Source organism: Gavia stellata, chromosome Z (assembly GCF_030936135.1).
Source record: "Gavia stellata isolate bGavSte3 chromosome Z, bGavSte3.hap2, whole genome shotgun sequence".
Taxonomy (NCBI): Eukaryota; Metazoa; Chordata; class Aves; order Gaviiformes; family Gaviidae; genus Gavia; species Gavia stellata.
The window spans coordinates 25,573,037-25,588,040 of record NC_082637.1 but is presented as its reverse complement, the minus strand read 5'-3'; the positions used below and the strand labels follow the sequence as shown (position 1 = coordinate 25,588,040).

At 43.4% G+C, this 15,004-nt stretch overlaps 1 protein-coding gene across 1 annotated transcript in view; it reads right to left on the bottom strand.

Moving 5' to 3' along the window:
• Positions 1-8,924, bottom strand: part of PIK3R1 (phosphoinositide-3-kinase regulatory subunit 1) — a 57,351-nt gene extending 48,427 nt beyond the window's left edge. Inside the window, exon 1 of the mRNA XM_009812339.2 lies at positions 8,205-8,924. Within this exon, the coding sequence (XP_009810641.1) occupies positions 8,205-8,538 (334 nt within the window). The 5' untranslated portion in view covers positions 8,539-8,924. The remainder of the gene's footprint in view (positions 1-8,204) is intronic.
• Between the last annotated feature and the right edge of the window lie 6,080 nt (positions 8,925-15,004).

Genomic DNA, 15,004 nt, shown 5'->3' with positions numbered 1-15,004 from the left:
CAGCAAAAAAAAGCTTAGGAAGAGGGCTTGGAAATTAAAAGGTAACCTCACAAATTAAAAGCCTTCCCTTCAAGACAGACTGCTGGAGATGCCGTAACACGCTTTGAAACATGGGGCTGCAGCATCTGATACCATTTAAAAGCTTCTTCACCAAGAATAATCCTGCCTGCTTATCTGCTACCTACCAATCTTGTCCAAGTGGGATGAGGACATCTAGGAAGAAATCGGTGACAGCACTGAAATTTTCTCTCCTAACCCCAAGAAATAATTTCCACTGTTATATCTGTAACAAGACATACAAAACTGGTGCAGCCATGTCTCATGGGAGGTGCATTCCCTCCTCAGACTACAGATCTCAGGCTGTGCTAGTCTCCCTTTCTTCCCAGCTGGTGAGCAGGAGGCTATGGCACAGGAGTGCTCAGACATGCCACATCCAACAAATCTGATCCCACAGGGAGAAAGACCAAGGAAGAGATCCCTTGAATTACACCAATCTGATGTGTTTAAGCAGAATAGTTTGACTTTTGGCCCATATCTTTAGATTTTTAAGGGTGCATGTTTTTCACAAGGAAGCATCAAAACTTTAAAGGAAAGCAGACTTAACTTCGTCTGGTTTTCCAACATACAGAAACTCAATTTAGAAAAAAAAAAAAAGAAAAAAGCAAAGAGGCCACAGAGGAAAATCAGCCTCATCTACACCTTGCCTATTTACTGAAAAATACAGCAGCTGCTCAAGAGCTTCTGGAAGCTGAGTGGACCAGAAGTAACTGCTCTTCCCACAGCAGGTCTGCCTTCCGGAGGAGCATCTTCCCATCCCGGACATCGCCGAGTGATTTGCCAGCACGGATGGAAACTGGCATGTTCAGACCTGCCAAGGGTAGATCTCACTTCTTGCCCTTGTCATCCACAATCTCTAGTGAAGAAACTATCTCAGACATTAACCTCTGGGAAATGCTCTGACACCACAAATGATGCCAAGCGTATATAAACAGATCCAGTGGATTATACAAGCAAATTGCCTGACAGACAACTGAACTGTTAAAGACCTTTTTCATCATTCCTGCCATAGTTTACATAGTAGTTTTGAAATACAAGATAGTCGTAAAAGGTATTTTTAAAGTGTAGAAACCATATGCAATTACATCTTTCCCTAGTTCAGGGCAGTAGCATGTTTTTGAAACTCTGTCCTGAGGATTTTTATTATAGATCCTTATTACCTGAAAACCTGTCAGCTTAAATATTATTTTTAAATGCTGTCTTACATGCAAATTGTTTTATAAAAGTGGATCAATATGTGAAAGTAAAGAATAGTGTTTAGGTGCTATTCTTGTGGACTGCTGCATACAGCATTCATGAAAGACTGAACAAAAAGCAGTAAAGTTAATACAGAAAGTTACACCTGCTAACACTTTACCAAAAGACTTCAGGTAATGTCCAAGGATGCAGGCGTTTCTATAACAAAGTGCAAAAAATGTAACACATAACAAAAAACCAAAAAAATCTCTTCTGTTAATGAAACCACAAAACAGGACTGTATTTTAGACACATATTTTGCTGAAAGCATGAATGGAAGTTAGCAAATATTAACCACAGTTATTACTTTTCTTTTTAAAGCCAAAAAATCCCTTTAAATTCTCCTAAGTACCTAGATTCTCACCAAAGTATTCTCAGACTTAAAATCCTTCTCCAGTTAAAATAAATATTTCTTTAAAATCCTGTAATTCCCCTTGTCATTCTTAGCTATGAAAATAAAGCAGTTCTTTGTATTCTAGCCTTCAGATTGATTTCATGGACGTTCATCACGGAAAGCAGCTTTGGAGCAAGACGCAGATCTGAAAGAGTGCACAGCCAGCTGCAGTTACAACACCTGTGTTATTTCACACAAGAAAATCTGGATGCATATATGGCATCACACAACTATTTAAGTGGGCACGGTTATTTGCTCGGGGTGCAGAATGATCCATTTTTGGCAAATACTTAGCACCATATGTTGCTGAAACTCAAAAACTGATGTTATCATATGCAAACCTAAGTACGAACTATTTGCTAACCAGTGTTTTTTTCAGATGTTCCTGGATCACAGCTATAGGAACAGATCAAGATGACTCCAAGGGAGAGGAGCAGGCTACTTCACCTTTGCCTTGTTTTAAATCTGCCCCAGGAGCATTCATGTCAACAGGAGGTATTAACGGACTGAATCAGTATTACAGAAGGCTAAAGAAAGGTAAGCAAAGTCACTCAACATAATGCCACTGTTGTAACTACAGAAAGGCATAATAAAATTGGTGCAATACAAAACAAACAAATATTTCTTATAGCATCGAAATTTGAGTGTCTTATTCTTTCAGTTTCTTAAAGCAAAATGTGTAACAAAAGGCAGTATTTTTTTGGACTAATTGATGCAGTTGGGGAAAAAAGACGCATTTCAGCGACAGAAGCCTTTTTAGGTCTGAGGTCATCTTTGAGGATCAAAAGGGCGTTCTGTGTGTCCCAAGTAATATATTTTCCCCAGAAATATCAATTGGTCAATTAAAATATTCTTCTCAAAAGCCCTCTCTCTTTTACTCTTACTCTGTGAAGATTAAAACACAACATGGAAGATGCTGGTTTTGAAGCTTCTTCCTCCCTCTTGCTTCCTTCCTCCTCTACCAGCAGGTGGGGCCACGCATCAACCATGAACCTGTCCAGGTCCACTGTTACTGTGCAATTTGTACTAGTGCTTGCAAGCCTATCCCTGTGCTCTCTGTGGTGCTTACACAGACTTCTTCAGTTACTATCATCCTGATTTTATCACTGTGAAAAAAAGCTCTGCCTGACTTTAATGCAGCTTGCAAAATCTTTATTTTCATTAGCAAAAGAGCAGGTGGCAAAAACTTTGTTTTCGGATGCATGTGCTCATCTAGCAGCTAGAAATTTGCCTTGTACACCAAGGAACAGTAACCATGAGTAGCTCGTGAGGCTCTCCGGCAGGATCTGCCACATTTCTCAGTGCAAATCAAAAGCAACTGACTTGTGAAGTTCATGACTGCAGGGCAGTTCTGACTGCTGCAGGACAAAGGCTTATGCTCAAACTGGGCTTTTTAGCATGAATTCAGGGGCTCTGGCTTGAACAGCAAATACATTTACCAAATGAGACAGTGACTCATCTCATCACTTCACCCCATAATTTCCTTTTTCCATTTGCCTAAATCAGTAGAGATGATGACTGTTTTCTTCCCAAAGGAGGCTCCAGGCTTGCTGAATTCCACTCACTCTTATGTCCCCTAATTTACAAATGTAAATAATTTTCAGAAATGCAATTGCTCTACTGGCTTTATAGCAAAATCAAAGAAACAAATCCTACAGCACATTCAGTTCAAGCATGCACAAACAGTTTTATGCTCTCCATCAGTTTGGATCTTTGTCAGACATTGCATAACCTGGCCTCTGAAAGAAAAGAGTTTCCAAATGTTCTGTGTCATTATCTTTGTCTAATTTGCTGATCTGTATCTGTTCTAGGAGAAAAGCATAAAGAAAGTTGGTTTTTTTTCTTTTTAAAGAAATCTATGTTATAGTTTCATCACAAGAAGGAAGAGCTTCAGATTATTTTTAGGCTCTAAACCAGCTGAAATAGTACGAAGTGTCAACATACACAACCCTTTAAAGTTACACAGGAAGTTGCAGAAAGCTCCAAAACATCAAAACAGACAAATTATTCGTACAAAGCTCTGGTCTGCTCTTCTGCAATCTGACCCACATTTCAAAGTGGGAATTTCGCATTCCAAGTTAAATCTGAAAGTATTTCTGTCAATCAAGCAAAGCTTTATGCTCCAAAGTCTGCTTAAGATCAGCCTTCATAAATCAGGTAGAGAAACAATGCTGTATGAACCAAGTCTAAACGTATGCAGCTGTATCAGATGAGCTGAAGCAAAGTACACAAAACTCAGCTGGACTCAGTACAGCTTACACACTTTTCATTTTCAAAGAGTTGGGTGAGACAGGGCTAAGTGAGAGGAACCAGCCCTACGTAGCTCCAATTTAAAAAAAAGAAACCATTTCAAGAATAAAAAGATAGAAAAATTTCATATCAAATCTTTACTGCTTCACATAAACTTCAGATGCCTAATGGAAGGCATAAAGACAACCCTACGCTGGGTCTCTACTGTTGCAAGTGCCTTGACCCCTCCAGCACCAGCCAGTCACCCTTGCCTGGTGGGAGAAGAAGCCTGGGGAAAAGGCAGGTTGGGCCAGCGAGAGCCTCACACCAGCAACAGGAATTAAATCTGCCTTGCCATACCTCCGACCTGCACCAGACATGAAACTGAAAGATGCTAGAGACTTCCTGAGGCTCTTGTATCGCCTTTATTTTTGTATCTTTTCAGATGCAATAAAAAAAGCCCCACAAATTCTGATTAAATCTAGTTCTTTATTGACAAAGTTAAGGGGAAGATGCAAAATGCAACAGTCCTAAAATTTCAGTCAAGGAGCTCCAGTTCTGGTCTTACCCAATGGTTCTAGAAATTTAAATGAGTTATGGATAAATTAAAAATCTGGGGAAAGATTTGACCTAAGTCCTGTAATAAATAAATGAATGTTTTAATAGAATTTGAGACCATCAGCGGTTTTATTTGTTTTCAGATTGGCTTTTAATATTTAAAGAGCTTCCTACTTATAAGTAAGACTGTGATTGCATAAGATACTGGCTTTATGAGCAACTCTGCCTGTGTTACCAGCCTCATTGACTGCAAAGTCTGTTCAGATGTTTATGATGATTTCTGTATGACTACCGCAGCATTGTGAATACTGGCAGCATTGTGCCTAAATATTGCAAATTTGATCTAATACAAAACAATCTGGATACTGACGAGCAAGAGATCAAGCTTAACAATGCCGGGGGAAAAAAACATTCAGAATAAATAATTAAGTACTAAAGAGCATTAAAATTATTAGAAATTATTTTCTCAATTAAAAAAAAAAATCTATGTTTGTGGTAAAATTAAAAGAATTCATACGATTATATATATTCTTTAAGATCTCCAATTAAGTTTCTGATGATCTTATTCAATATATACACAACATGGGTACATACAGAATTGACACTTCACAGAATGAAAAAAGTATATGGATTACAAATAACTGAGGTACATTTAAGTCTGTTTCCAGTTCTCCATTAATTTGTCATTTTGATCCACAGCAGTTTCAAATCATCAAGTACTAAAAAGGTAAACTTGACTGTATTTGGTCAAGCAAGTTTTACATTAATTGATTTGAAATACACTCTGGGGTATAGAGAGAAGTATCATCCTGGGAAGAATCTTCTGGCCCACTGCCCATTACGTTGGCTGCTGGACAACATTAACTGTTCTATTCCCTGCACCAAATCTTATACATAAAAATAGTGAAACCACCTGAAAGTCAAACATACATTGCTACACTATTCTTTGTCTGAACTGTACTTCTGCCTGTATCTCTGTTTTCACCATAGGTATCATTTTTGTATCATTCTGCTCACCTAAAAATTTGACATGAATTTTGCTTTTTGTAATACTCTTTCAGTGCAACATTTCCCAAATTTGTTTCTAACAATTGAAGTGCTCTCTGCCTTAGTTCTTTACAGTAAAAAGATCTATAAAGAGACCACTTATTATTACTTTTCCCAATTTCTTTCAAGTAAACATACATTATTTTAAAAGTAATTAAACCTAACTCTTGAGCTATGTAGAGTTCAAATTTCAGTGTTTCCCCTAATTCTGTTGAGGGGGGTCTAATCCTAAGGCATTACTGAAGGTGCCTAGTCTTTTACATGAAGCTTAAAATCTTTCATTCAAAATGAGTTATAGGAACTTAGCTTATTTTTTTTTTTAATCAGAAAAATACAAGACTGGATTGCAAGCTGATTCTCAAACATTTTGGAGCACAGCAGGATCATGTGTACAGACTATGAGATTAAGATTCCCAGTTAAATTAGCACATTTTCTTGTTTCAAATCCCCACAGTCCCAAGCTATTAAAAATAAACACATTGTATGCAAATACTACTCTGTCTAGAGGCAATAAACTTCAGTTTAGGAGAGATCTAGTCACTAAGGCTTGGGGGATTGTCTCATCCCAAGGAAGCAGAAAAGGCTACATTTAAGCAAAGCCACCCAAATCTGCAGCAGAATTTCCCAGAGTAACTCCCAGCAGCCAAAACTCCCATGAACGTCTGTTACAAACGCAGTCCTGGGGCAGGCTCGGAAGCTGCGAGATTAACACCAGGACTTCCCAGCACAGTGCTGTGGCCAGCTCACAGCATGGAGTTGTGAACTGGTGCATCAAGTAAGCATGAGTACAGAGACCAAGCAAGTTACAAAGCACTACTTAAGTTTAAAGCAATAAATGCATCAAAGCCTGGGATGCCGGTTACTTCACCACAGCATGCATGTGTAAACAATGATATTTTCCTTCCACCCTCTGCCTCTCAAAATGACCTGTCAACGTTGAGGTGTCTATCCAAAGAGCCATATTTAGTCTGCAGTTACATATGATGGAGACAACCATCTCTGCAGGTGGGTTAGGAAAAAAGTCAATGTTACCTGATCAGCACATTCTAATATGCAACACAAGGAATGATCAAAATAGTGAGAATGATCAAATGATCAAATAGTGTTCTCTTTCAAATGATCAAATAGTGAATGATCAAATAGTGTTCTCTATCAAATGATCAAATAGTGAATGATCAAATAGTGTTCTCTATCAAATGATCAAATAGTGAATGATCAAATAGTGTTCTCTTTCAAAAGCAAATACCCCATTTTCAGAATTAATCTAATGAGAAACCATGAGACTCTAATGACTAGAGGCTGAGAGTTCAAGGACTTAAGAAGTAGGGACAGTATAACCTAAAATGCCACTATGCCCCCATCTGCCCCTACCTTCATTCTAACAACGATGTACACCTAGGCATTATACACTCGCAAGCAATTCTTGAGTACTTAAGAACATTGCTATATAAACCAGTTCAGATTTACTCTTTATTAAGCCCCCACCACCCAAGAAATGCTTCTACCAGGTTTCCACTTGGTTGCCACATACAGTTTGCTATATTTCTGTTCCTATCTACGTTGATTATCAGCACAGCTGAATATAAACTCATAACAGGCACAGTGGGATTGAAGGTGATAAACTCATACCACAGCTTTGCAACTGATGTTGCAAACATTTCTATGGAGGCAGGGGTTGATGATACTATTCAGGACTATGGTGTCTCTGTGAGAATCAAGATCCAATACTATAACTTGTATTTCCTACAGCTAGAAACACTGAGAATTTAAGTAGTATTAGATGCTGCAGCAATATAAGCCATTCTAGACTTTTCAGAATAGAAAGACCAACATAAAACCTATCCTAAGACAGACTTGGCTTGTTGATATATAAAATTCAAATATCTGAATGTCAGTAGGTAAAGGAGACAAATCACTTGGAGGAAGGTTGTTCATTTTTTTTTTTTTACTCTGAAGTTTTTCCAATTAAAAAAAGAGAAGATTCTTTCTTCTATGAACAGAAGAATTCTGATGAAATTCCAAGTTCTGCCCAACATACTGCTGCAAATGTAAGTTAGAAAGTAACTTATGTTTAAACAAAGGAAATATCTTCCTTTGTTTATATAAGTGCTATTTTTTCTACTGCATGCCCTACCCCCCAATTTAAATCTAAATTTCTCTATCGCCATTCCATTGTTAACTTTTAAATACCTGTTCTTACCTTTAATGCCTTTAATGACAAAAGGACATATTTTTTTGCTGTTAGCAAGAGATTTATCATAGGAACATACCGTTTATTTGGAATTTGTACTGTCAGATTCACCAAGAACTTTCTCAATAGTGAGTTTGACGAACCACAGAGGGAAACACTTCCATCAGCTTCTTAGATACCTAAAATAAATGCTACCCTGCTCGTTCTCCTTTTAAGTCTTTACCATTGTGTATTATAAGCATACTTTCCAACCTATGAGACGTACCTCACAGTAAGTTAGTGGTCTCTGTGGTGCCTGAGACAAAACACATGAAAATAAGAAGTGTGTGAGCTAAATATTATGAAGTAGAAACAATTCTTAATTGACTGAAATGAGCCATGCAAAAGCTGACCAGCAGGTGTTATATACATAAATGTACAGTCAGACAAGTCTATGAAACAAAAATATCTGAAAAACATGGGACACACATGCCTTCTGAGAATAGTACTGACCTTGTTGCTCACTCTCTGCTTCAACTTTTGCAGAAATTGGTGCTACAGGAAGGGGTCGAGGAGGACGAGGCTTCGGAGTTGGGGGAGATATTTTTTTTCTTCCGATGTACTCTACATACGTTCCTGGGAAATCCCCCCTCTCCCCTGTGGTTTCATTAAAGCCATTTAACCAACCAATTTCCTCAGGCTTTGCTTCTTCCCCTTCACTGAATCCAAGTGCTAGTAAGTTACCTTTATTCACAGTTAATATATCCCCTAAGTGCAAGTCAATGTCTTCTTCTCGCTCTTTTTTGTAGTCATATAAAGCTCTGTATTGATATCCTTCGGCACTCATCTTGGCAAATGATTTAACATTCAAAAGTGTTATTAAACAGTATCAAAATGCAATTGTCCAGTTATATTTTCACATAGAGATATTCAAGATGTATTAAATGGGATAATAAAAATGTCAATAGCAATGTCTAAGTAATAAAATCCACCAGAGAATCAAAAAGCACCAGGATCTGTCATTTCACTGCTGATGTTTTTACTGATGTATTTATTCTGAGTCAGTGACTGTTGCAGAAGTATATGTTCCACTTCTATGTCTTGCAATATTCTTCTAATTAGTTCCTTTTCTGGGCTTGCTGGCACTCCTGGGTCTCCATACTCAAGTTCAGCTGATTCTTGTAGCTGGTCACACCTTCTTCAGATGTACTTGCCACAGACTGCCCACGTACCTTAAATATTCTGCACGCATGCTTTTCCTGGAAAGAGAAGAGAAAACTGGTGAAACTGTTTCAAATTCTCTTGACGATTGTGAACTTGGGATTCCACTTATGACTTAAGCTTTGTGCAACCCTAGCAGAGGTTGTATCCCACAGAAGAGCCCTAAATAACAATAAAATAAAGTGATCTCACAAAAAAATCTGCCAGCTAATGCTTGCGTTTTTATAAAGGATGTATGTCTAATTACTTGAAGCAAATTTGCACCCCTGCAGTATGAGGCATGCTTCCTTCTCTGTGACGTTTGGCTACCAAAGTCTCAGAAAGAGCAGGCTAAGCCCCAGAGCTATCCCTGTAGTGCAATATCTAACCTGACAGCAAGATTTTACATGTTATCTCCCTGAAGACACACGGCCACAACCCTTCCCCACAAGAGGTCTGCCAGGACAGAGGAGGAGCTCACTGTAATTAGCGCTGGTGCTCACCACTGGGGTATTCAATCTCCTGCTGTTTATGCAGAGGGTGAGGATGGGCAACAATTCCCAGCCCAAAGCCTATATTCCAAAAACCTACTGGAGGGAGGGGTCTTTTCATAATCTGCAGAAGATCCAGAAAGTCCAAAATGCTTTTACTTCATGAGTAACATAATTCTGTTTTCTTAAAAAGAGGGACTTCCCCACTCCCCCATCTTCCAGATTTTTTTTAGTGTGTTTATGGTATAATACTAGAAAAACAATCAGCAACTGAAACAGGCACACCCAGACCACCTAAGCAGTACTAGCAGGAGGAAAGTGTCAGGGTGTATGCTTAAATTACACCAAAGGCAAGAGAATACAGGCCTGAACATTTGACTCAAAGTTGCCCGACCATAAAGTAAAAAGGAGAAATATGCCTAAAAAAAATAAACTTAGAAAACAGTAGCTTAAAGACATGGAACAGTGAAAGTTTTCTAAACATTATTTCAACTGTTACTCATTTTCATCTACTTAAAAAGACAAGCCCAATCATAATTTGAAATGCTACACTGGGAACTAGAACATGCTAACTAATCAAAGTTGCATTGAAACTCTTGAACTACAGCCGAATAAAAGACCCGAGGGGCTATGTAATACCAGCAGGTAAAATATGGACTGTATGCTATGTACTTAGTGTACAAAAAGCCTTTTTTTTTTTTTTTGAGAAGCACTCCTTTTTACATTGTAAAGAGACACCAGTAGACAGGGCTGGAACAGGGAACCTCTGACAGCTCTTTTCCACACCATTTTCTCTAATGCCTCCGTCATCAAGTCCCTGGAACATGACTAACTGACAAGCTAAAAAGTGTTTATAAGAATGTATATGGGCTTCCTTTGCCAGTGAATGACCCTGATCCCTAATTTGTATGTGGCTCCTCTTCAGTCCATCAGGTCTAAATATAATTCCCTGCAGCTTATTGCATAGCACCTCTTGTAACAGAACACAGAAGAAAGTCTTGTAAGTTCTCGAAGAACTTCCTTATCATCCCTTGCAACCAGTTTTTGCTGTAGGAAAGAACTATCTGAGCCTGAATTAGACTTCTCATTTCAAAAAGCCTACACACAAGTATTTATTTTAATAACTTGCAAATCTATCCACGTGGATTAGGCATCCAGCTCCCACCAAAATTTTAATGAGAAATTTCTGCAGCCACTTCTGAAAAACCAAACTATGCTGCTTAGCTCACACTACCAAACATCACAGACTTTGCAATTAACATGAAGAGTTTCACTGATATTTCATTTCACCTCTTCTACCAGAGGAAAGTGTACAGACAAGAACTAGAGGAAAAAAATGGGAACAAAAATCTAAAGCACAAGTATCAATTAAATTGTACAGAAGCCTTTTCAAAAGTATGGGTTCCTCCCATTTCATATAGCAAGGGAACAAAATGCACTTACACACCTTAGATCTAAATGTTGGAGCTAACCTAAATGTTTCCAATCAAAACCAACTATGCACAGCAAAACCTGCTAGAAAATTACCACTTTGACAACATTAAATATTCCAAAATATTTATTTTCTTTTAAAGAAAGGTTCAACAAGTGCTCTGCTATAACTACCCATTTCACTCATACTGCCTACGGGCATTTTGGCAGTCAACGAAATAAGTCTTCTAATCACTGCATAATTTAACTGACTTGACCTATTCCTCTGATCTTTTATTATCAAATGTACCATAGCAGCTTTATGGCCAGATATTTATAATAAGTACTTGTGTCTCTTACACTTCGTCTGACAATAGAGAACTGGGAACGTTGTAATAACATAAAAACTGCTTATGACAGTTTTTAAGCATATTTTAAAGCCTCAAAACCTGAATCAGATAGGACAAAAGGTCCTATTTACTTGCATGTTAGAACAACTCAGTGCAGTTGTGGTAGCAAAGTTTCCCTAAATCCGGTTTCCCTGGGGCTCAGAGCTGTAGTCCTCAGCACTGCCCTCCGTACAGGGCCCCCAGCATCCTATCTCCTGATTGATCTATGGTTCCTGTACCCGGAGACACACTCGTGAGCGAGCCATGCTGAATTTCTTGGATTTATGCTTTTTTCTGTTCTCACTATCTGTCATGTTTGGGAATGGAGGAAGACGCAGCCTCCAAGAACCTTGCAGACAGCCCTAATGCAGCAACAGATACCGGTTCTCCACATCAGCCCAGTAACACTGCAGCATCTCCAAAGAGTCCTCTTTGACAGTACTTTACTTACTGCTCTGTTAGTATCCCGTATAAACAAATTCTCTTCACTCCAAGTAAAGTTACACAGTCTCTACACTCAGACATTTTGACTCAAACTGACTTAAGCTGATTAGTCTTAAAATAAATAGCTTGGAGACCATCTTAAGTAGAGGGTAAAAACCAAACACTTTAGGCAAGAAACATTATATTTGAGATGATGGATTTCCATTTGGCTGGTGAAATGGAAAAGGAGGAAGAAGTATTGTAAGAGAATCAAATGCTCATTTGTTTTTTATTTACTGTCAAGAGTTTGATCCCAGTGAAAGATTCCTGAGTTCAGGCAGAATTCTGGTCTCTCAGCAGAATGGTTTATGTTGGGTGTTTCAACAGTTATAAAACTTGAAATTCAACAGAAAGATGCAAGAGATTCTTGTAAATGTAAGTGGAAAAGAAAGGGGACATGAAAGCTCCCCCTCCACTCTCCCCTTCTCCTTCTATTAAAAATTATGTCTGGCTCCCGCTCCACTGGTACCCAAGCATTTCCTCCCATACTGGCTAGTGTTCCTTTGTTGACTGAGAATAAAAACTTCTACTCCTCGAAGCCATGCTACTGCCAGCCCAACCAGAGAGGGGTGCGTGTGTGTTACTGATACGGCACCCCTACACAAGAAAGCAAACATTTTCTTCACCTTTATATTAACACATTTAATAACCAAATCTCCTCGTACCGCCATCTCTCTCATGCTTATTCCAAAACTCCCTAGGGAAACAGTGCCTAACACGAGCTTCCCTTCCACTGCAATTCCGAGCTCTGTCAATAAAGAGCAGACTAACATACTTAGGGAGGCACTGAAATAACGAGAATTGAAGTGGAAGCAGGGAATTTGTTTGGAGACTGACTCTTCTCCCCACTAGGTGTCTACACACCTGTAACTCAAACTGCAGTTATCTCTGAAGTACGGTGCTGCCGCTCTCCAGATGGAGACGACGAAGCTAAGTACCACATCAGAACAGTATTTTCTGCAAGAAGTGAGGTCCGTGATATATCGTGAAGAAGGAGGTGCATACTTATAACACCTTTATACCACTTCCAGTATTTGAAAGAGTGATTCTGAGCCTGTGGAGATTCTACCACTGAACAAGTTCAAATACAAACACACGGAAGAAGTACATTAATTTCACTGTGAGAACTGTAAAGCACGTCCCATTCTGAAATATCTCAGAGATATCTTTATACGGCCTGCAAAGCTATGGAAGAAGGCAGGGGAGCATCAAGACCACTTCAGAAAAAAACATTAAAATAATTAAAAAACCTAGGAAGGCAGTACAAACTGAGTACTACCCAGTTAAGAGGACGGCAAGTTAACCCCTCCGGGAGTCCTACACCGACATGCACCCGGGCGGCGGTCCCCGCCGCAGAGCAGCCGCTCTACAGGGGCCGAAGCTCGGTGCCCGCGCCCCGGTCCCGCTCGGGGGACGCAGCCCTTCCACCGCCGGGGCGAGGCTGCGCGAAGACGGCGCTGCCCAGCCCGGGGACGGTCGCGGAGCCGCCGGGACGGCCCTCGGCGGAGACCCGGGGACAGGCAGGCTCGACGCCGCGCCGCCCGCTCCCCGCAGCGACGGCCGCCTCAGCGCTTCCTACGGACAGCCCTTCCGCCGCCCCGAGGACGCCAGCCGGGCAGGGGCACCAGCCCGGCTCCCCACGCCGCACGGCGGGGCCGGGGCTCCCGGGCAGCCCCACGGTCGCCGGGCCTCGCCCCCGGCACGGCGCGCCGCGCCGCCCGCCCTGCCCGACCAGGAAGCGCCGGGCCGGGCCGCCCCCGGTCGCGGGGGGAAAAGCTCCGCCGCCCCCGGGGCTCGGCGCCGGCCGCAGCGGGCGGCCCGCCCGGGCCTGCCACGCCGGAGGGCTCGGCGGCGTCACAGCCGGCCCCGGACAGGGGAAAAAGTTGCACGGGGATGCGGCGGCGGCGCTCCCGGTCGGCCTGTCAGCCCGCAGGGGCGGTCGGTGCCCGGGACCCAGGCGGCCACACGGCCCCGCACCGCCCTGCCCCGCTCCCCTGCCCCGACGGCCGGCCGCGGGGCAGCGCCAAGTGAGGCGGCCGCGGTGGCACTCGCTTTACCTCAGCAGCGGCGGCGGCGCCGCCACCGTCTCCCTCCTGCCGCCGGGCAGCCGCCGCCGCGTCGACCCGCTCTCCGCCGTGCGCCCGCCCCGCCGCGCGCTCGCACCCTGCTTCCCCCGGCCGCGCTCACCGCCCCAGTGCCTCCACCGCGCCGTGCCCGCCGGCGGCACTGCCTCCGCTCCGCCCCCCCCGCGCCTCCGCCAACCCGCGCCGCCCCCGGCCCCGCCCCGCCCCCTAACTGACGGCGCCGAGGGGCGGTGCCCGCCCCCGCCCGCCTCCCGCCCCGGCCGCGGGCTCGCCACAGGCCGGCCCGCGGGGCTGGCAGCCGGCGGCGGTGTTGCGCTGGCTGCAGCTGCTGCCCGCGGCGGAGCGGGCCCGGGGTCGCCGCCCCCAGGCGCGGCGCCCGACGGTGCCGGCGAGGTCCGGGCGCCCCCTCGGGCGCGGAAGGCCAGGCTAGGCCAAGGAACGGCAGTGAGAGGAACGCGTGCTTCTGCCTGGTTCCTCTTTGGGGGTTTTTCTCCTCTTTTTGTCTTCCCTTCCCCCCAGACTGATGTAGCAAGTCGCGCTGGGGGAGTGTGCCCACAACAAAACAGCCGGCTCTGCTCCCTGGCACCTGGGCCGTGGGTGTCCGGCTGGGTCTGGAGCAGGGCTGTGCTGCACAGTGGGGCGATGGCGGCCTGCCGGCCCTGGGCAGGCTGCGTGGGGCACCAGCTCTGGGTCTGCCCCCCCAGGGGCAGCCTGGCAGCGGCCTGCCTGGAGCCACACGCAACGGGCCACGGTCCCCCCCTCGGCCCTGTCCAGCCCTGCAGCATAGGAAGCCCTGCGCCACATCAAACGCCCCTCAGCCGTGGCCTAGCCAGAGCTGTCTGGCAGCAGGCTCAGCTGAACGGGTGGAGGTGGTAGCTGTCTGGAGCAGCAGAGATCTTCAGTTGATACCATTAAGTACCATCGCACGGTGCCTAAGTTTGCTATGCTCCACGCAGCGCAGAATAAAATGACATACTGCCTGCCCCAAGGAGTGCACAATCTCCAGTGGATCTGACAACACGAGGGTGTGACACAACACCACAGGGTTGCAGCAAGAGAGTCGTGCTGCTGGGGTATGTGTGGTGTGTTTGAACACGTCTCTGTTTAGATACTAAATATGCGTACATATGTCACCATGACTCAGTCCTTGTAGGTGTCGCTGTGAAAGAGGAGAAAGTGGTTTAAGCAAAGGTATAACACATCCGAGCTGTCAGGGAATGAATGTAAGGGCAGCCGTGCAAGAAGCAAGCTAAAGG